This window comes from Hemicordylus capensis, chromosome 2, assembly GCF_027244095.1.
Source record: "Hemicordylus capensis ecotype Gifberg chromosome 2, rHemCap1.1.pri, whole genome shotgun sequence".
Classification (NCBI taxonomy): Eukaryota; Metazoa; Chordata; class Lepidosauria; order Squamata; family Cordylidae; genus Hemicordylus; species Hemicordylus capensis.
In genome coordinates this window covers 369,742,476-369,765,222 of record NC_069658.1, presented here as the reverse complement: position 1 = coordinate 369,765,222, position 22,747 = coordinate 369,742,476, and the positions used below count along the sequence as shown (strand labels likewise).

The following is a 22,747-nucleotide window of genomic DNA, read 5'->3' as shown; positions in this document are numbered from 1 at the left end:
TCCAGGAACATGCACTCACTGAGAACTGGAGGTTCTTGCCTTACTGACTTTGGCAGATTGTCTGAACCTGTCCGCTGTATTCAGTAGGAATTACTTGTGAGTTAATATGCATAGGCTCAGGTTATCTCTTTGTTCTCTAGTTATGTTTTTATGTATGCTTAGTTCTAAGCAACTTTTATGATGCTTTAGGATTTTATTTTAGTACGGGTGGCTCTCATCTGCAGTGGTGGCACCTATAGTTTAGTGTATCTGTGGATGGTTTTTAGAGACCAGGTTTCTTTATCCACAGTACAAAAATAGGCTAAAATCTGCCTATTAGTGGTTGTTGAGTGGCCGGAAATTATCTGGAAATGACTTCCTTTGTTACTTCCAGCTGCCATTTTACAGCCTGTAGCCATTTTGAGGCTCTTTCTTTTTAAAATAAAACTTAGGTGTGTGTGCATATTTGCCAAATGTTTGGCTGATTTGGGGGTTTGGGGAGGCATTTCTGCAGCTCTGGAGAGCAAGGCAGTGTGCATTTCTACTCTTATTTCTGCCTTCTCCCACTTTTTTGGCATTTTTTTTTGTTAGGAACCTAACCTCCTAGATTTCCATAGGGGTAACAAGGTTTCTTTATTCACAATTTCCATATTTGCGGCTATTGGCAAGAATGGAATCCCCACGGATAACACAGGCCACCTGTCGTTTTATTAGTTACTGGCCCACATCCTTTGCAGTGTTATGAGGGCAGAGCAAGAGAAAGATCTCCGCTTTCACAGGGAGCCAGAAGACTAGCACCATTGATGGCTCATTATGCAATTCAATTTTAACTTCTTTTCCCTCCCTTCAGAAGCCCTTTACTCTGACAGAAATATATCTCTGAGGGTCACACAGCCCTCAGGGACACATTCCTGGCAGTTAACAGGGCTCCTGCAGGGAAGAAAAAGAAGTGAAAATTACATCCCTCACCAATCCCCAAACTCTGGCCTGCCCAATGAGCCATCAGCGCTGCTAGTTTTCTGGTTCCCTGTGAAGCTCTTTTGCTTGCTCCGTCCACATAACACTGCAAAGAATGTGGGCCGCTATTTTTTTTCCTGTTATGTCTTTGTGATGTCATATGTTATAAGCCCCCCTGATTGCTCTTTAATCATGTGCAGGGTAGAAAATCCAAAAATTTATGAACTTAAAAATAGTTATCTCAAAACTATTTCTATCAATATTAGATAAAATACTAGGTCCAATAAATCCATTCAGTAGAAACAAGATTTGAGGCATTTATTTATTTATTTATTTATTTCACTTTTCTACCGCCCCACACGCACGTTTCTGGGAGGTTTTCTGGCAGTAACATCTATTTTTCTAAGTACGGGGAGGCTTTTTCATGATCGAGTATTCAAATTTATAGCTGCAACCTCAAACCTGAAGCTACAACCCAAGAAAAACTTTACCCCTTGATAAACAGCACACCCCATCCTACCTCCAAATATGGCTGCTGCCCTGAGTACATTTTGTGACATATGACTAAACAGGTCTATGGTTGGAATATTAGTTCTGGAAGGCTTGTTGTGTTTAAGATTCTAAGAAGCCTTGGAGGGATTTAATGTTGGTTTTGCTGGTGATCCTGTTGATGCCCTGGTTGAGAATTGGAACAACTTGCTCACCAGGGCAGTAGACATGATTGCTCCCAAGCGTCCCCTCCAACCCGCTTCAAAATTGGCCCCTTGGTATACAGAAGATCTACGGGGGCTGAAACAGCAAGGTAGGTGACTGGAGCGCAAGTGGAGGAAGACTCAACTTGAATCTGACAGATTGCGACATAGAGTACATCTAAAGATCTATGCTCAGGCAATACGTACAGCAAAGAGGCGGTTCTTTTCTGCTCGTATTGCCTCTTCGAATTCACGTCCAGCAGAGTTGTTCAGGCTTGTGAGGGGATTAGTATCTGCCCCCCCTCCCTTGAACCAGAATTTGGAGTCATCAGTTACCCGCTGTGATGTGTTTAAAGAGTTTTTCACAGATAAAATCTCTTGGATTCAGGCCAACCTAGTTGGAGACTCCACAATTAATTTGATGTCTGAGCTGGGGATGCCCAACAACTCCTCTTATGTGATTCGACTGGATCGGTTTCAGTTTGTGACTCCTGAGGATGTGGACAAGCTGCTCGGAACGGTGAGGCCTACCACTTGTTCTCTTGACCCTTGTCCAACATGGCTTGTTTGATCTAGCAAGGAGGTTGTTGTAAACAGCCTGGTGGATATCATAAATGCTTCTCTGATGGAGGGCAGGATGCCTCCTTGTCTTAAGGAGGCAATCATTAGACCTCTTTTAAAGAAGCCTGCATTAGATCCCTCAGAGCTGAGCAATTATAGGCCTGTTTCCAACCTCCCATGGCTGGGCAAGGTAATTGAGAGGGTGGTAGCCTCTTAGCTCCAGGCGGTCTTGGAGGAAACTGATTATCTAGACCCATTTCAAACTGGTTTTCGGGCGGGCTATGGGGTGGAAACTGTCTTGGTCGGCTTGAAGGATGATCTCCAATTGGCAATTGACAGAGGAAGTGTGACTCTGTTGGTCCTTTTGGATCTCTTGGCTGCTTTCAATACTGTTGGCCATAGTATCCTTCTGGAACGTCTGAGGGTGTTGTGGGTGGGAGGCACTGTTTTCCAGTGGTTCCGCTCCTACCTCTCGGATAGATTCCAGATGGTGTCGATTGGAGACTGTTGCTCTTCAAAATCTGAGATTAAGTATGGTGTCCCTCAAGGCGCCGTACTTTCTCCATGAAACCGCTGGGAGAGATCATCAGGGGATTTGGAGCTGGGTGTTACCAGTATGCTGACGACACCCAGACCTACTTCTCCATGTCAGCTTCTTCAGGAGCTGGCATATCCTCCCTAAATGTCTGTCTGGAAGCAGTAATGGGCTGGATGGGGGAGAATAACCTGAAGCTGAATCCAGATAAGATGGAACATAAGAACAGCCCTGCTGGATCAGGCCCAAGGCCCATCTAGTCCAGCATCCTGTTTCACACAGTGGCCCACTAGGTGCCGCTGGAAGCCACAGACAGGAGTTGAGGGCGTGCCCTCTCTCCTGCCATTACTCCCCTGCAACTGGTACTCAGAGGCATCCTGCCTCTGAGTACCAGGTGACAGAGGTACTTATTGTGCGGGATTAGAACACTAGAGACAATTTTGATCTGACTGTTCTAAATGGGGTCACACTTCCCCAAAAGGAACAGGTTTGCAGTCTGGGAGCACTTCTGGATTCACACCTCTCCCTGGTTTCTCAGGTTGAGGCGGTGGCCAGGGGTGCTTTCTATCAGCTCCGGCTGATACGCCAGCTACGCCCGTTTCTCGAGATCAATGACCTCAAAACTGTGGTACATCTGCTGGTAACCTCCAGACTTGACTTTTGTAATGCACTCTACGTGGGGCTGCCTTTGTATGTAATCTGGAAACTTCAGTTGGTTCAGAACACGGCAGCCAGGTTGGTCTCTGGGTCATCTCGGAGAGACCATGTTTACTGATGGAGTTACACTGGCTGCAAATAGGTTTCCGGACAAAATACAAAGTGCTAGTTATAACTTACAAAGCCCTAAATGGCTTAGTCCCTGGGTACCTATGTGTACCTAAGAGAGTGTCTTCTTCGTTATGAGCCCCACTGCCCATTGAGGTCATCTGAGGAGGTCCGACTCCAGTTACCACCAACTCGTTTGGTGGCTACACATAGGCGGGCCTTCTCGGTTGCTGCCCCGAGATTGTGAAATGTGCTCCCTGCTGAGATACAATCCTCCCCATCTCTGGCAATTTTCAAAAAACACCTGAAAACCCTTCTTTTCACCCAAGCTTTCTCAGCTTCCTAAATTGTGGGGGTTTTAATTTCTGGTTTATTTTAAAATTCAAAACCCGATTTCGGGGGTTTTAATCACTGTAATTGTTGTTTTAAAATGTTTTTAGATTGTTAATTGTTATATTGTTTTTAAATTTGTTTTAGCTCTTTACTGTTTTAGTGGTGTGTTTTAATTATAAACCGCCCTGAGCCATTTTGGAAGGGCGGTATTCTAAATAAATAGATAGATAGATAGATAGATAGATAGATAGATAGATAGATAGATAGATAGATAGATAGAAGGCTAATTTGGGTCAGTCACTACCTCCAGCCTCAGGTTCCCATCTGGGGGTGGGGAAGAATAAAGGTGGCCTACCTTGTAGAGCCAACTGAAGATAAAAATATATACTAAGGCTGTTCACAGAAACAGCCCCACCTGGGTTTGCACAGCCGTAGCCATCAGCTAGCCTGGGTTCCCCCTACCCAGGCTTTTACTGAGATAAGAGGGGGTGTGTGTGTGCCCTCTTACCTTAGTCCCCAATCATGTGGCATTTGGGCTGCTGGCAGAACATCCTACCATAGAGGCCAGGGGACAGAGTGCCCTGGCCTCTGACGTATCCCTGATGCACTGCGCTGCTCGTATGGTGCATTATGGGATATCTGGAGGCCAGGCATCCTTCCCCTGGCCTGTGAATCAGTGTACTGCTCACTACATTGCATATCATATGGGTGCACCTATGAATGAGTGGCAGTCAGTTTGTGGGGCGGGAAGTAGGATCCTGCCTTCCACCCTGCCCTCACCGATCCCAGTATTGTAGTTGTGTGAACAACCTTCCTGTTTCCTTCTCAAATATTTGTATACAGTAAATTATATATTTAATTCACTTAAACTGCTTTCAGTTCAAAATCATTTTTTCAGTTGGAAATCAGTGACACAGAAATAGATACTCTCAGCAAAGGAGAAAGTTAAACTCCCAGAGTTCCTCACTCCTAGCTATATGACTCATTTGCAAAACACTGCTACTTAAGTGCTGCAATAAAAAGCCATATTGCAAAAGCTTCACCTTTAGTAAATTAACATCTCTTTTCATTAGTTGTAATTAAACGTACATATTGCCTTCCCACAAATATCCTAAGATTAAGATACATTGAAAATACTACTATTAATTATTTCTTGCACCTGCTGTGACTTTCAGGGACCCCATGACTCAACTTTATCATCTCCAGAGATTTCAAGCATTTCGTTTCTTGCCTTACTTAAACCCTTTTGAGTATGTTTAGTTACACTGGCAAAATGCATATTTTCCATATTTTAAAAAATCAAGCATTTCTCCTTTTCCCAAAAAAGAAATCATGTGTTACAACATTAAAATTTCATTGACATTTTCACGCTTCCCTGGTATAAGTAGAAATGGAGATGCATACTGCAAATATGTAAAATAGGAGATATGGGGAAGAAATGGCTGGAGCTATTTGTTGAATATGTTGGAGAGGCAATGAAATCTGTCTGCTTCTTGGTTCTCATAGAGATTCTGATGAACTCCACAAACATGTTCTAAGACTCTTTGGTATTTCTGCAAGAACTAATACAATTTGTAACAGTAAATTTGCCCCTTGCACCTGTTGGGTTTCTATCTTTTCCTGGTCCAGCATGGCAGGCAGAATTTTCTGTAGACAAGACCCAGCAAGAATCATAAGAACAAGCATGTCAGAATGTGATCAGCTACAGATTTGTTGCAGAAAACAGCCACACTCCACAAAAAATTTATTCTTCGTATGATTCTTATTAATCCTTGTGGTAGTGATGCTGCTGCTGGAGTTGGTGGCATAAGAATTGCAACTCATACCCCTTAAATACTGCTGCTAGGCCAGAATAATTGTGACAGAGTTTGGGCCTAGTATTTACTCTGCATGTTTGTTTGTTTGTTTGTTTGTTTGTTCGATTTTTATACCACCCTTCCGAACTGGCTCAGGGCAGTTTACAATTAAAAAACAGAAATCATTAAAAACAATTAAAACAGAAATACAAATATAAACACCAATTTAAAAACATCTTAAAAAAACAATTAAACTATCAAAGCGATTAAAACCCTGAAAACCAGGTTAACATTAAAACTAATTAAAAACCCTGAAAGGCCAGGCCAAACAGATGGGTTTTAAGGGTTCTCTTGAAGGACAGTAAAGAATTAAGATGACGAATTTCTGCTGGGAGTGCATTCCACAACCCAGGAGCAGCTACAGAGACGGCCCGCCTCTAAGTCGCCACCAAACGAACTGGTGGCAACTGGAGACAGACCTCCTCAGATGACCTTAACGTGCAGTGGGGATCATGTAAAAGAAGGCGCTCTCTAAGATATCTCGGACCCAAGCTGTTCAGGGCTTTAAAGGTAATAACCAGCACTTTGTATTTTGCCCGGAAACATATTGGCAGCCGGTGTAACTGTTTAAAAACAGGCATCATACGGTCTCTCCGGGTTGCCCCAGAGACCAATCTGGCTGCCGCATTCTGAACTAACTGAAGTTTCCAGACTACGTACAAAGGCAGCCCCACGTAGAGTGCATTGCAATAGTCAAGTCGGCAGGTTACCAGCGGATGCACCACTGTTTTGAGGTCATCCTCTTCGAGGAATGGGCGCAGCTGTCAAATCAGCCGAAGCTGATAGAAAGCACTCCTGGCCATGACCTCCACCTGAGATACCAGGGTGAGGCCTGGGTCCAGGAGTACTCCTAAGCTGCGCACCTACTCCTTCTGGGGGAGTGTAACCCCATCCAGCACAGGAAGATCTAACTCACCCCTCAGATTCTGATCCCCCACAATGAGCACCTCTGTCTTGCTTGGATTCAGCTTCAATTTGTTATCCCTCATCCAGCCTATTACTGCCTGTAGACAGGCATTTAGGGGATGAATGCCATTTCCTGAAGATGAAAAGGAGAAGTAGATTTGGGTGTCATCAGCTTACTGATAACACCCAGCACCAAACCTCCTGATGACCTCACCCAGCGGTTTCATGTAGATGTTAAAAAGCATTGGTGACAGAATGGAGCCCCGAGGGACTCCATATAACAACTCGTGTTTTGAGGAGCAACCGTCACCAAGCTCCACCATCTGGAATCTACCTGAGAGATAGGAATGGAAACACTGCAAAGCAGTGCCCCTTATCCCCAGCTCCCCCAGGCGATCCAGAAGGATAGCATGGTCGATGGTATCAAATGCTGCCGAGAGATCCAGAAGAATCAGCAGAGTCACACTCCCTCTGTTGATTCCCTGATAAAGGTCATCCATCAGGCCGACCAAGGCTGTCTCAACCCCATAGCCAGCTCTAAAGCCAGTTTGAAATGGGTCAGATCATGTATATGATCTGTCATCACCTGGTGTCAGCCCTTCTGCCTGGGTATTCTACCCTTTGACCATAGACATAAGCAAATAAATTAAGTGACCTAATTGTGTCCCCGTGATTCTAATAAATAACTTTGCTCAACATTTTCAGTGACTGGCATCCAGACTAATATTGTGTGTCTAGACTAACATTGTGTGCACCCAAAAACGTTTCAAGCATACAACAGGGGAAAGGCAATTCTCACCAAAATACCTTTCCTTCTGCAGTCCTCCAGGCTTCCTAAAAATATCCTTGAGGGTCCTGCAAGCCTTTTGGACATATTTTCAGGAGGTACAGTAGGACTGTGGAAGGAAGAAGAGATCAGCAAACACTGCCTCTCTCTGCTACAAGTGCAAAATACCTTTAAGTATATGGGATGTTAGTCTGGATGTCAGTCCATAACCAGCACTCCATTGAGCTTCTGTTGCAGCCTGTTTGCTTCTTCGTTCACATCTCACTCAGTGCCAGCTTGAGCTGTGGCACTGCACAAAGCTGGCCATGCTTTCTAATGTTGGCCATTCCTCCCTGATGCCCGCCAGAGTCAGTGGGCAGTGGCAGCCCTGCCTGCCTGCCCCACTCCCTGGGCAGTTAGGATCAGTGGGGCTGCAGGGGACTCTGCTAGAAGCTCCGTTCACACTGAGTCCCTTGCAGCCCTGCCTCTGCTCATCTACTGCTGGAACGGCCGCAAGAAAGGAGCTTTTAGTGTCGGTAGATGAACATCATAGGTATCCATCTAGCAGAGTACAAGTTCTATAGGGTTTTTTATAATAGCAATGAATATACGGCAAAATCCATGGAATAATTTACTATGTCATTGTATATAGTAAACTGATACTGTCGTTATTGTAATGGGTATTATGTTCCTTCATGTTTCTGAACTGGTCATAGACTGTAATAAAGTGTATCTATCCATCTGTCCATCCTCACCGAGTGGTGGCAGGCAAGGCGGCAACTGGGGGCACCTTGGGCCAGTGGGAGGGTGGGGTGATGCTGATGGTGCAGGCACCACCTGAGGCAAACACCTCAGCTCATTAGCGAGTTGCCCCTGTTCTCATTGCTACTCCCCACTTTTTCCGCCCTGCTTTTATTTACTTCAGCTTGTGCATGATGATTTCTTGAATTAAACATGTTAAGGTGGACAGGCAGCTCTGCTGGTCATCAGCTACCCAGACCCTGATGCTCAGAATCCTTACATGACTCTGAACAAAAGCAGCAGTTAGGATAGTTTTTAAAACGGTTCTTAAACTCATGTTATGATCCCGGGATAGTCAAAATTAAGTAAATCTGTATACCTGTATTTATATAATTTCCACAAAGTCTCCACTTTGCATAACATGTGCATGTGTTTATTGCTATTATATTTGCATATTTTGAGGAAAAAATGGATAATTTGAGAATACAGCTCACCACTGTGAAGCTGATGGCCAGGTGGTCTGCATGTCTGCTCAGTCTGCTGTCTAGGTGCAGAGTTCTCAGGGTCTCTGCTTCTTAGCTGTAAATACATCTCCTGGTTAGGTTTACCATACGCACAGTCCTCTATCTCCTCCCCCATGGGTCAGCCAGCCTGCTCTCTCCAGCTAGGCCAGCAACTTCACCTCTTGAAATGAGGCAGGACAGCCAGCTAGCTACCAAGCTAGCCTCTTTGCATGCTGGCGCATGGTGCATGCACAGTCTTCCACTCACTTGTTCTCTTTTCAGTGCAAGGTTTCACTGTGGTTTTCATAGAAAAATAAATAATAAGATGCTCCCCTGTCCCCAAAGGACTTACAATCTAAAAAGAAATGCATGGTAACACCACCACCATTCATTTAAGGAATGCTGTGCTGGGGATGGATAGGGCCCATTGCTTTCCCTATGGTAAATAGAAGATTCACCACTTTAAAAGGTGCCATTTTACTCAGTTAGCAGGGGTAGCTGCTTGTTTAAAGTTGTTTAGCTAACGGCTAACTGAGTAAAGTTCGCTAACTGCTAACTTCTCATTGCCACCACCACCACCACATGAAGGAAGGAAGCTGCACCTGCTAGGCTCATCTATCCATGCTCCTGCATCTCGTGGCTCTGCAACCTGCTACTGAAGCAGAACCTCCACTCCACCTTCCCCATTGGATGTATGCTCAATAGGAAGGGGAGGGAGACACAGCATTTGCCATTTTGTTGCCAACTCCCCCTTTGGAGAGATCCTTTTGGAGCTTACTCACAATCTGTTTTGGATTTCACTATCCTAAATAGTTTGGTGTCATCCACAAATTTGGCCACCTGGCTGCTTACCCCAATTTATAGATCATCCTCTATAATAAAAGGGTAAAGCATGATCCCGTGTCTTTTCGGCCCGTGTCTTTCTCGGCCATTCTGGGCATGCGCAGAGCGCAAGCCCAGAACGGCTGAGAAAGATACGGCCGCCCAGACACGGGCAGCCATGTTGAGAACAAAAAAAGCGACAGCAGGGGGAACCGGGAGGGCTGAGGCGGCAGCGGGGAACAAAAAAAAAAAACGCGGGGAGAAAAGAGAGGCCCACGGGGGGACCAGGAGGGCAGAGACGGCAATGGCAGAAATAAAAACCTGCAGCGGCGGGGAGATTAGATCGCAAAAGAAAGAGAGGCGGGGACCGGGAAGGGCAGAGGCGACAGCAGCGGAACCAGCCTGAATGAGGAGCAGCAGAGAAGCAGCGGAGACCAGGGGAAGGCAGAGACGGCAGCGGCGGAACCAGCGCTGCTGCAAAAACAAACAATTACAAGCAGAAACCGGCGAGGGCAGATGCGGCAGCGGCGGGACCAGCCCTGCCGCTAAAACAAATAAGAAGCGTTGACCGGGGAGGGCAGTGACGGCAGAGGCGGGTGGGTAATAATTGACAGCGACGCCAGGTCCGGCCGGTTGCAAGGAACACACACACACAAAAAGTTTTCATTAAGCACTACACCCCCCGCCCGCCAAAACAGCAACTTGAGTGTGACGGAACTCAAGACAGCACACATGGGGCCCCATCCTGGCACTGACCAGACCTGATATGTTGATCTGTATATACTGCTTTTCAAATAAAGTTATCAAAGTGGCTTACGCAGGAAAATAGAACAAGACGCCATAATAAAACGAAAATGGTTCCTGTCCCAAAGGCACAATTTAAGAAGCAACACAACAGCCTCTGAGAGGGATGCTGTGGTGGGCTGAAGAGGGACAGTTGCTCTCCCCTTGCTAAACAAACGCGTTTGTTTTATTTAGAGCGTACACAGTGTTCACAACCACTTTGAAAGGTGACCCTTTGCCCACCGAGTCGGGGACCCGAGACCTGCTTCGCTTCAGCGCAGCAAAGTGGCTGCTGCACGTGTCCTCAGGTTCTGCCGAGAAAAGTGATGCTGGAAGGCTCTTTCCTGTTTCTCTCGCAGCAACCTGCACAGCTGCCCCCCAAGATGTTACGGATAATAGGGCCACTGCCCTTATCAAATGTATACATTTGAATGCTGCATGCAAGTGTCACAAACCTACAGCTGCTGCCCTTTCTGTTCCATAACCTTTTGGTCCCTCACCTCTGTATCCATATGCAAGCAGTCCTCAACTTAAAAAAACCCGGCTGACAAACGTTGCTGACAAACAGCAAACCCCGCCACCCCCGCCCAAGCCCAAATCCATACCATAAGACTGAGGAGAATGTCCCAGATCAAACCAGCAGCAGCAAATTCAGTCTGACGGGAGGAGGGAGTGTCCAAAAGAACTCTATCCCCTCACCTCTCAACTGAGGCTTTTGTGTAGAGTAGCGCTGCCCCCCTCCCATGTTTATTTTTGCTATGTTGCGTTGGTTTAAAAAAAAAAAAATTCTGTCCTGCATTTCTAAAAAGCTAAAGTAGTTATTTAGCAGACTTAAGTACAAAAAGTGCATGGTACAATGGGCAGGTCTGCATGGTCTGCCAAAAAGTAAGTTGGAGGGAAGCGGAGAAAGATACCTCCTCAGCATTACGTTCAAGGGACTGAGGGAGGAAGGCAAAGACAGACAGAGAGAGAGAGAGATGAAGGAGTGAGGGAGGGAGACAGGACAATAGAAAGATGGAAAGAAGGAAAGGAAGGAGAGAAAAGAGAGAGAAGGGAAGGAAAAGGACAAAAGAAACAAGGAGGGAGGGAGGGAAAGTAGGAAAGAGAGAAGTAGGGAAAGAAGGAAGAAGAAAGAAAAAGGAGAAAGGAATGAGGGAGAAGGACAAAAAAAAGACAGAGGGGAGGGAGGAGCAGCCAGCCCCAAAGAGCGAGCCCGTTAAAGAAAGAAAAGAGGAAAAGAGAAAGAAAACAGAAAGATGGGAGTGAGAAGAGGTGGAAGAAAGGAAGGAAACGAGAGAGAGGGAGAGAGAAGAAAGGAAGGAAAGGAAACAGAGGAAGAGGGAGAGAAAAGGAAGGAGTGAAAGAGAGAGAGAGAAAAAGGAAAAGGAAAAAGGAAAGGAGGGCGAAAGAGAGAGGGAGAAGGAATAAAGGAAACAACAACAAAAAAGGGACTAGCGCCCATTATTTTAACAGGCTTAAAAATACTAGTTTATGAATAAATTAAAAAGCACAGGTCCCAGTAGAGATCCCTGGGGGACCCCACTTCTTACTTCCCTCCATTTAGTGAAATGTCAATTTATACCTACCCTCATGGATAGGTATAAATGGGTAGACTCTGTCCAAACAGATGCTTATTCATTATAATGTGTAGAGTGTGCCTTGCATACAGTTGTACACTTAGTGGCACTCTGCACATGCATCAGCCATTGCAATGCCATCCCCTCTGCTACATATGTTCATTTTAGCCCTTTTGAATGTCTGAAAAAGGCTTTATTTGAATTAGAACCGGAAGAAATGTTATAGATCAGTTGGAGTAGGTGGCTTAATACTGAATCCTCAATGAAAGTTTTGTACTTATTTTAGTGTTACGTGGACTCAGCAGAACTATAAGCAAGTGCTATTAGCAGAATTTATTGACAGCTCAAAACTGTATCATGTATGGCATAAACTGTGTTAATAGACAATGAAATACAAGTCTGCAGAGCCCTTCTAAGAGTTCAAATGATCCCTGAGCTAGCTGCATTGCTTGCAGAATTAATGGGAATGAAGTGTAAAGTCTTAGGAAATACCCAGCATTCACTTTTATTTGCTACAGATAAAACTATGTGATGCAGAATAATATCTAAAGCAGATTTATGCTGGAATGCTTTTTAACTTTTGTTAAGTTTTACAAGTACCATAGTAAGGGCCTTATTTTTATTTGCAGCATATTCTCTATTCTCTGCAGCATGTTTTCTATTTCGAGTTTCAGATTAACTATGATGTCATTTTAAAACTGATTAGTCAGTAATGCTTGTGTGGATCCTTGTCATTTTAAAGCATATTTCCAGATTAACTGGTTGGAATATTTAAAATCTATTCCTCAGTTGTGTAGTATCTCTAATTATACCTGAGCAGCCTTCTGTAGAATTATAGCATCTGAGTGTGCTGGAAAATTGATCCGTTTTACATCACCATGAAAAAGGAAGATTTAAAATTTAACTAATGCAATGAACCAGTTCAAACTGCTGTTTCTTAAGTAGCACCTTCACAGCTGCTTGATACCTGCCATCAAGAAGTATGATATTTTTCAGAAAGCATCTAGTGTAGCAGTCTCTTCACCACAGTCTCCAAGTTGCATTATGCAGCTTGGAACTTTTGAAAGACTAGTTTACCTTTGAAGGAGGAGTAAGGTTTTTTAGACAAAAAAAGCTAAGGTTTTTTTGTTATCAGCAGACAGCTGCCTATTAACTTCACTCAGCTTTGGTTCATACTTATGAAATATTCAGATAAGGAAATTGAAAACAAAGTTAATTAATTGGGCAAATATTCCTCACTAGATGAGAGAGAGTATGCAGAAGGCACATCATTTATTTCTTGGGTCTCTTAGACTGCATTCGCATAGAGTGGCTGTTTTCAGTCACTGCATTTTAAAATAGGTGAGGTACCATTGCTTTTTGTCATCAAATTTTTATTGTGTCACACCACTTGGATAGATCCTTGCAGGGGAGTAACAGCAGGAGAGAGGGCATGCCCTCAACTCCTGCCTGTAGGCTTGCAGCGGTATCTGGTGGGCCACTGTGTGAAACAAGATGCTGGACTAGATGGGACTTGGGCCTGATCCAACAGGGCTGTTCTTATGTTCTTAAAATACCTTGCCAATAAAGAAAGGCCAATGTTGTATAAAAATATTAATTCCAAGATAAGAAGATGTTCTGTGAAACACAAGCCTGGTTCAGATGGTATTCCAGCCAACCAGGGAAGATCCATTGCCTCATACTTCATTCAGAACAAATCTAGGGCAAGGAGGCTTCTCCCTGGACAAGATGGAGGATGTGGCCATATTCTTTGCATGCTTACATGAAAGTAAGTCCCATTGAATTTAATGTGACTAATTCTCAAGTATGTGTGCATTGGACTGCATCCTTAATTGTTAGAATTCAAGTTGATATTTTTATTAGCCATGGGCCATTGCATATAAACATTTTACAATAAAATCAAAACAGATACAGCTAAAACAGATGCTTTAAAGAAGGCAAAATAGAAAAATACAATAAAATCAAAATTCCTGACTACTTTAAATAACATGAGCTTGTAGTTTCCTAGCCACTACTGCAAATAAGGCAACTGAATATGTATACAGGTGAAACTCGGAAAATTAAAATATCGTGCAAAAGTCCATTAATTTCAGTAATGCAAATTAAAAGGTGAAACTGATATATGAGACAGACGCATTACATGCAAAGCGAGATAAGTCAAGCCTTAATTTGTTATAATTGTGATGATCATGGCGTACAGCTCATGAAAATCCCAAATCCACAATCCCAGAAAATTAGAATATTACATGGAACCAAGAAGACAAGGATTGTAGAATAGAACAATATCGGACCTCTGAAAAGTATAAGCATGCATATGTATTCAGTACTTGGTTTGGGCCCCTTTTGCAGCCATTACTGCCTCAGTGCGGCGTGGCATGGATGCTATCAGCCTGTGGCACTGATGAGGTGTTATGGAAGACCAGGATGCTTCATTAGCGGCCTTCAGCTCTTCTGCATTGTTTGGTCTCATGTCTCTCATCCTTCTCTTGGCAATGCCCCATAGATTCTCTATGGGGTCAGGTCAGGCGAGTTTGCTGGCCAATCAAGCACAGTACACTGTATACTTTTCAGAGGTCCGATATTGTTCTATTCTTCAATCCTTGTCTTCTTGGTTCCATGTAATATTCTAATTTTCTGGGATTGTGGATTTGGGGTTTTCATGAGCTGTACGCCATGATCATCACAATTATAACAAATTAAGGCTTGACTTATCTCGCTTTGCATGTAATGCGTCTGTCTCATATATCAGTTTCACCTTTTAATTTGCATTACTGAAATTAATGGACTTTTGCACAATATTCTAATTTTCCGAGTTTCACCTGTATGTAATATAAGAACAATCATCTTGAGTATTTTGAACAATCAAGAACAAGCCACCTTCAGATAATTTTATGAAAGGCGGTATATAAATCTAATAATAAATAAATAAAACAAGTCATCACCCTGTAATTCCACGACCACATCCTGAGGTGATCTGTGAGAATACCGCTGAAGAATAGCTGCCAGAAGTTTCTTCTTTGATTCCATATACAAGGGGCAGAACAAGAGATCATCAGTCTTGTCACATCACTAAATACATATCCATTCTGCCAATGAAATGATGCCTAAGTATCTTCACTCAAGGGCATCACATGGAATCTGAGTTCCCAAGAAAGCCCAGTGCTTCTCTGGCATAGGTTAAGGTTTGGAAATACAACACCTAAGAGTGGTTCCTCTTAATCTTGATGAACCAAATTGATAATTATTGCCCTGTCCTCCACAGCATCCTGCTCAATAATCCAGTTTTTTGGGGTCATCCTTTGGCCATTAGCTAAGAAATCATCAATCGTTATATTCGAAAGTCTTTACTGATCTTCTCCCTGCTGCGCACAGCCTCCATACTTTGATTGTTCAAACCAGCACATCTTTGTGACACTGATATCCTCCATCTCATGTCATCTGTGCCAGTGGCAAAGACAAAGTATTCTGGCAATAGAGGGTAGCCATACCTCTGCTCTAAGATGGGCCACGGGAGAGCCTGGGGGAGTCTTAGAGTTTCCCTCTGAATTTTATTTTGAGTAGTCTCTAACTCTTCCTGGCCCCTCCCACCCCACACATTTCCACTCCATACAACATTTGGGGAATAGCTTTAGAGACGTAAATCTTGAGACTGGGATTTGTCAATGGAATAAAAGAAACATCGTAGCTGTGCAGTGGTTTTAGCACACGTTAGCAAGGTGGCCTCTGTATGGTGCATCCATCTTATCATCACAATTTATCGCCAAGTACTTACTGTATGGGAGATGGCAATGGTAAACCTCTATTTTATTCTACCAAAGAAAAACCTCAGGGCTCTGTGGTTGCCAGGAGTCGACACCGACTCAACGGCACACATTACCTTTACCAGTGTAAGCCATCCTGCTCCACTGTATTTATTTATTTATTTAAAACATTTTTACACCGCCCAAAACTTACTTATTTTTATACCATCCAAACCACACTGTAGCCCTTTGAAGTGCTGTGGTTTTTCTCCAAAGACCATGATCTTAGATTTGGAGTAATTTATTAATAGCTTTTGCTCTTTGCAGAAGAGCAAGATGTCGATGAATGCCGATAACCAAACCTGGTCAGTATTATTTTTAAGCCTAATCTATTTAAAAAATCAAATTTAAGTTAGCATATAACAAAACTGCTATTTTCTAGGTAGGTGCAAAGACAAGAGGGAGCATTATACTTGTGACTTGATTGTTTATGTTAGATTAAAGAGAAAGGGGGGAGACAGAATACACCCCCATTTTACCCCTTTAAATTGATTCTGTCAGTGCACCTTAATAATCGAATTTGAATAATAGAATGTTCTTTCTCCCATGTTTTCAATGTATGGAGAAAATAACAAGCATTCAGTTTATAGGCCACATCAAGGAGACTGCTTGGTCTATAATTATTGGGTTCTGATGATTGGCACCACCGTGCTAGATAAGCATCTAGTACAGGTCTAAACAACTTCAGCCCTCCAGCTATTGTTGGACTGCAGCTCTCATCATCATAGCTCCAGTTGTCAGGGAACAACTGTTGGAAGGCTGAAGTTGTGCAGTCCTGATCTAGCAGAAAAACTACCTGACCTGTTTATCTGAGTAAACAGCTTAGCTAGAATTGGGACCCACCAGTAAGCATCCAGACGTGCAGAAATGGAGAGATCACCAACCCTCTAGGTAACTGGTGCTATTGTCAAACTGCTTTCACTGTTAAGAAGTTTCTCCCAATGTTCAGAGATTCTCAGATAAGTGGCAGTGCATGTAGAGAGGACAATTGTTCCATTTTGAATCTTCACTTGATGCCTCTTGAGGCTGATGAGTCATTCAGGCATAGCCACATAGGCAAGTTGCTTGACATGACGTTAATCCCATTTATCCATTTGTAGCCAATGCGCTCTTGTGTTTCCCTTTGACTTTTCTTTTGTTCTCCGTTATTGCTGAAGACCCATTAACCTAGAAAATTTTTTAAAAGACACAGCTTATTAAAACTGTTATTCAAAGATTAACAATGTTCAGTCAAAGCATTCTCTTACCATGTAAAGACATTGGCAATAGAATATGTTTAAATGGGTTTTCATTACATGCCGTTGTAAGCCTCAAGAGCACAGGCAATTTGGAATTTAAAATTGAAAACTTGTTGCAGTGGTAATTACATTTAAAGACAATGGATGCAAAGGATATGTTTTGGTACTTACTTGGATTATACACAGTTTCATGCCACACCGCTATGCCCTTGTTGAAAGTGCTGCCTCGCAAAGATAAGCTTTGGCAAAAAACCAAGACAGATTTTGGCAAATGCTTTCACTTCCAGATGTTTAGGCATATATCCCAATTGTTCTTCTATATATGAAGAGGGCACTTACAAAACGACCTAATCCACACTTAACAATCATATAAACATGTCAGATAAAACACTCTATAAATGTATACATATGTATCGGGAGAGAGAGAAAATATCCTCCATTTTGTCATGTTTTTAAAAGAACCTAGATGACTAATAGAGATTAAAGGTGAGTTAGTAGGCATTAGAGGTTCTTGAAAACAGTATTCGTATATGTGCCATACATCATCGCTGAAACGGATATAGTTTTTTTAAAAACTATTTAAAAAAAAAATAAACACCTGGGAAAGAAAACAGGGAGCAGGCACAGGAGCTCGCAGCAAATCAGGTCTTCAGGACCTATGAGAGCTCTTAGGAAGCATGGATGTTGCTCCAATCAGTGTAATAGCTCAGCTAGACCTTCTACTGTGAGGTCTGATGACTGGGCAGGTGCCAGATTCTTAAAAGGTCTAATTAACATTCTCATTAGAGAAATCAACAAGAGTTGGGTTTTTTTTTTTAAATGGCTGTTATCTGCAATAACTTAAAAAACATATCTTGCATATTTCAAGGCAGTATGTAAGAATTTAGGGTATCAAGATCCCCGCTTCCCAAAAGGGGAAAAGATCATTCAGAAGTCTTGGTACTTTGTCTTTTGCTTGGCTGATTTTATCCCTTTAGAACTCAAGAAAACACATAGACAGATGATTCATTTATTTATTTTATTTTTATTGTTGCATTTATATACCGCCTTTCGTTAAAAGACAACCCCAAGGCGGTTTACAAAAGTTAAAACATACAATAAAAAGGCAATTAAAACATCAAGCTAAAAAATATAAAAACATATAAAAAACAGGCATAAAAACAATACAAGAAGTAAAAAACACACAGAAGCAGCAGTAAAAACGATTATGTAAAAGCCTGGGTAAAAAGCCAAGTTTTAACAAGCTTTCTAAAAGCCGTGATGGAGTCAGAGGAGCGAATGGCCACATGATAAAATTAATGGTTGTATATTCCCACCCAAATCTTGGCAGATCTTAGAAGGCAGCAATGTGATGCAATTTCAGGGTTCGGGCAGCATGTTCTAATCATCGATCAGAGATCTAGATATTTTTGTCAAAAGCTATCTGGGTTTTTTTCATACCTTTTTCCTGTCTCCTCTGTGGTTGCCCTTGTTCTTTTGCTGTGTCGCTGCCCCTCCCTTATATCCTGTCTTGGAGTCACCCCCTCAGTTTGTCCCCTTGTTTGTCTTAATATTGATTGGCCAGAAGAATTCTGACCACTCTTCAACCTATCTTCCAATTTGTCAATTATCCTTGACTTTTGGTTTTACATAGAATTTGCATAATTGATACCTGCAAATTTGTACCTAGGTGTTTTTAATGAAACTACCTATTTCAAAAGAACGCATCAGACAGAAATGTCTGTGGTTTGTGCTCATCCTGTCAAAATGTCGCATCCTTTTCGATTCCTTTGAAGTAGAACCTAACCTAAACTGGGAAAGTTGCCAAAACATATTTTGGCGTGCCCTCCAAAAAAGTACCTTCTAAAATTTGAAAACTACTTGAAAAAATCATATTAGAGACAACATAGAAGGTAAATTCTTGTCTTTACAGGCCCCAAAGCCTAGTTTTTAATAAAATTCTTGTCAAGCAGACTGGTCAACCTGGCCATAGAAAATGCTTTAAGTATACTTTAAATGTTGCTGGGGATAGGTGTCAGAGGATGACTGTTCCCTTTGTGACATGCTTATGAGCTTCTAGGCAGCACCTAGCTGCTGATGTTTGAAAAAGAGGTCTGTACTAAAGGGGATTATGATCCTACAAAGCAGATTCCTATGTTCTCTTGGATATACATGGTTATGGTTCGTTTTCTCTTGATTTGAGAAAGTAATATTCCACAGCCAGTTGTACACAAAGAAAACAAATATTGGCACCATTAGCAAGAGGGTTTAAACTACACGGGAAAATATATATATATATATATAGAGAGAGAGAGAGAGTATAATATATATAAATTCTTTAAGGCATACTGGTGGCTAATCCTGTGCGTGGCAGCTCTCGCGGGAGTTCATGAGCAAGCTGCCGGGAGAGGGAGAGGAATGCCGAAGGCGGCTGGTTGGCCGAGAGAAAGCAGTGGCAGCAGGCAAAGAAAAAAATGCTGCTGGCAGGAGGAAAGAAACTGGTGGCATGAGCAGCCACTGCAGAGTCAGCCCAACTGCAGAGTCAGCCACTGCAGAGACAGCCCAACTGCTGCTCCTACAGAGTGCCGCCCAACTACAGCTGTTCTCCTCACAAGGAGATCGGCCAAGCAGGCAGCAGAGAGGGTGGTGCAGCCTCCCTCTCTGGTTCCACCTGCTGGCCAAATGACAGGTCAGGCCACACTAAGGCCGAATGAGGCCTCTCTGCGCCTGCTGAAATTGGGCAAGAACAGGGGCGAGAGCCGAGAGGGAGGGAAGAGAAGAGAGGGGAAGGCCGAGAACGAGGGTGGTGGTCGAGAACGAGGGAGAGCTGAAAGAAGGGGGAAGAGCTGAGAACAAGGGGGGGGAGAACAAAGGGAGAACTAGAGGCGCAGATGCTCTGTGCCCAGGCCAGCTAGAAATTTTATATTTCATTTGGTCAAGTCCCAAATAACTTACGTGGGACTCTTAAAACAACAATTAGTTTCACTCTAATATTTAGCAGAAGCAAATCTAAAATTATTTAACTATATTCTCCTTAATCTGTATTTATTCATCTCCTTCTATATTTTGTTTGTTTACTAACTTGGCTGGTATTTGGCACATGATGAATAAAAATCTTCAGTCAGTGAATTTACATTGAAATTACTCCCTTACTTTCCCTTGTGGGTTTATTTTTATATCCTATTCACGTTAGGATCTTGAAAAGAGTGGAAGGAGCTTTTAATGTGCTTAGCTGCCTCTCTGCTCTTATTATGTTTGATCAGTAAAGAGCAATCATGGAATTAAAAATGGGAGAGGAACCTCTATGCAAGATTTCAGATGCCCCAGGGAGTGAGTTTATGGCTTTCTAAGAAGCAGATTCTCACTCTTACACTGATATAACTCTATTGAAAGCAGTGTGATTTCACTATTGTTGGGTTTTTTTAAAGGTGGGATAAGTCTTGTCAATTAAGTTTTGTTTTGACATCTAAGATTGCCACACAGTTTCATCTTAAATGAGACTACTAAAAATCGAATCTGAATCTCATCTGCTTTTATTGGCTCTTGTCTTCCAGGACCTTGGGCCACTAGAAACAACAGCATAGATAGCGGGGAGGCAGAGGTCGGACGGAGGGTCACACAGGAAGTACCACAAGGCGTATTCTGGCGGTCACAAATCCATATCACACAGCCACAATTCCTGAAATTCAATATTTCCTTAGGAAAGGATGCTCTATTTGCGGTCTATATAAGAAGAGGACTTCCACCATCACATGTCCAGGTACTGTATGTAGATGCTTCATTGGGGGCGGGGTGGATGTATGGAAATCTCTTGGTGATCATTTTTAATATCTATTGGATTGTATTTTCTGAGACCACAGGATATTTCCACAACTTTTACAAGGATTATGTAGGTTTCTATTCTTTCACTCCATTGAATTGACCATCACTTACAGGAGCAGGGAAACTCTTAGTGCAGTAATGTCACATCATTGGTTTTGGAAAAATGGGAGGTGGAGGCAGCCACACGTCTTCCATAATACGTTTAATTGTGGCCTAGATGATCCTCTAAGCCTAAGCATATATGGCTTGATCTCGCTCATATACTAATCCTTCGTAACATTCTTAGGGATGTAGTTCTGCATGTCCATCTTTTTGGATGTTCTTAGTCTGAAGAGAGAATTACCACGTAGCAATTCAGTTCTGCTCTCTTAGCATAGCCCAAACATAGCAGTTCTAAAATGCACACTATTCTGAGATTTTACTTTATTATTCTGTTAAATACATTTGAAAATTCACAAACCTTGGCTTAAGCTTGCTCCTGTGTGTGGTTTCTCCCTGCAGGAACCCAGCAGGAACCCAGCACTCCTCAGACAAAAGCTTCAATTCTTCTTTTATCCTGACTTGAGTTAACCACATTCACCTGTTTCTGCAAGCAGAAATTATACTCCAGCTTTCTGCACACAACTATAAACCTTGACAATAGGGTAACTCAACTGGGCAGTATCTATCGATTGCTTATGTGATGCTATGAACATCAGAGTACTCCATTTCAGAATGAAAGCAGCAATAAAAGCTTTTCTTTACATCTCACTAGATTAATAGAAATCATGTGAATTTGACACTGGATGATGTCCTTTAGTTGAAATGGAAAACTCCATGTTCCTGCAGTTTAAAAAATTGGTCTGTGAAAAGAATGCAAAACTTCACTTGACAGTTCATCACTGATGAGTGCTGATATGCCAAAGCAAGTAAAATCCTTTGTGGAAACAAGTCAATAATCAGCAAATTAGGTACATGATTAACCTGAGACTATGAAGATGCAGTTCTTGTCTGAGAGCCCCAGTGAGGTCGAAACTTCTCTGTATTACTATTTAGCAAATATTCCAAATGCCTCGTTGAGTCAGTCAAACTGATGGAGCTACCCACCTGTTAAAATCAGCTTTGTATAGAATAGGGAAAGGCATTCCAGAGGGGCAGAAAGCCCCCAGCAGTGCTGCTTTGGCTGTCACATGCCACACAAAAAGAAACTGCAGTGCTATCTCAGCAAATGTGTGATCATTCAGTCTATAAAAGCACCCTCATGTCATCAAATTTCCAGCCTACGTCATTATAATGACCTTTAATCATGTCCTATTTTTCATCCATTTAAATTGGTGTTTTTCAAACGCCAGTCTGCGGACTGATGCTGGCCTGTGAGGCATTGGGTACTGGTCCTTGAGGAATAAAAATCACCCCCACGAAAAACAATTTTGGGCCAGAGGGGGCCGCTTCCGGAAGCTTTCCACAGCTCATTTCTAGTCAGCCAGCCTTCACTACTAGATAACATTCATTTTGAGGAAGTGAAATCAACATTATCTAGCAGTGAGGGCTGGTTGCCTGCCTAGAAATGAGCTCCAGAGAGCTCGCCTGGGCTCTCTGGATCCTGGAACCCATCCCCTTTGTGCATGGCATCACCACCAGCCCAAAATTGTTGGGGGGGGGTGCCTGGAGTTGGGGACAAGGGACGGTGACCCCTTTACTAACTGCTGCTCCTGGAAACTGAGCACAAAGAATGTACCATTGACTCCAAAATCATTGAGAAACACTGATTTAAATGATAGCATTTATTTATTTATTTATTTATTTATTTATTTATTTATTTAAGCATAGTTTTATACCACCTGATATGTACATATCTAGGCTGTGCACAAAATTTAAAACACAATATAAAACAAAGTAAAAGCAGTTAAAATTTCACAAAAATTTTCATAAGATAAAAACAAATTAAACAGTTTAAAATTAATTTCAGTTAAAAGCCTGAGAAAACAGATGTGTCTTGAAGGTCTTCCTAAAAGCAAACACAGAAGAAGATGCTCATATTTCAACAGGGAGCATGTTCCAAAGCTCTGGGGCAGCTACAGAGAAGGCCTGGTCCCAGGTCATCACGAGCCGGCGGCAACCGTAACCTCTGATCTTAAAAATTATAGTCAGAA

The 22,747-nt window shown here is 42.6% G+C and overlaps 1 protein-coding gene across 21 annotated transcripts in view; it reads left to right on the top strand.

Moving 5' to 3' along the window:
• TENM2 (teneurin transmembrane protein 2) overlaps positions 1-22,747 on the top strand; it is a 1,486,671-nt gene that overhangs the window by 1,264,306 nt on the left and 199,618 nt on the right. For all 21 annotated transcript variants that reach the window (XM_053288965.1, XM_053288966.1, XM_053288972.1 and 18 more), the window contains one exon: positions 20,348-20,553. In XM_053288965.1, coding sequence (XP_053144940.1) covers positions 20,348-20,553 — 206 coding nt within the window. The remainder of the gene's footprint in view (positions 1-20,347; positions 20,554-22,747) is intronic.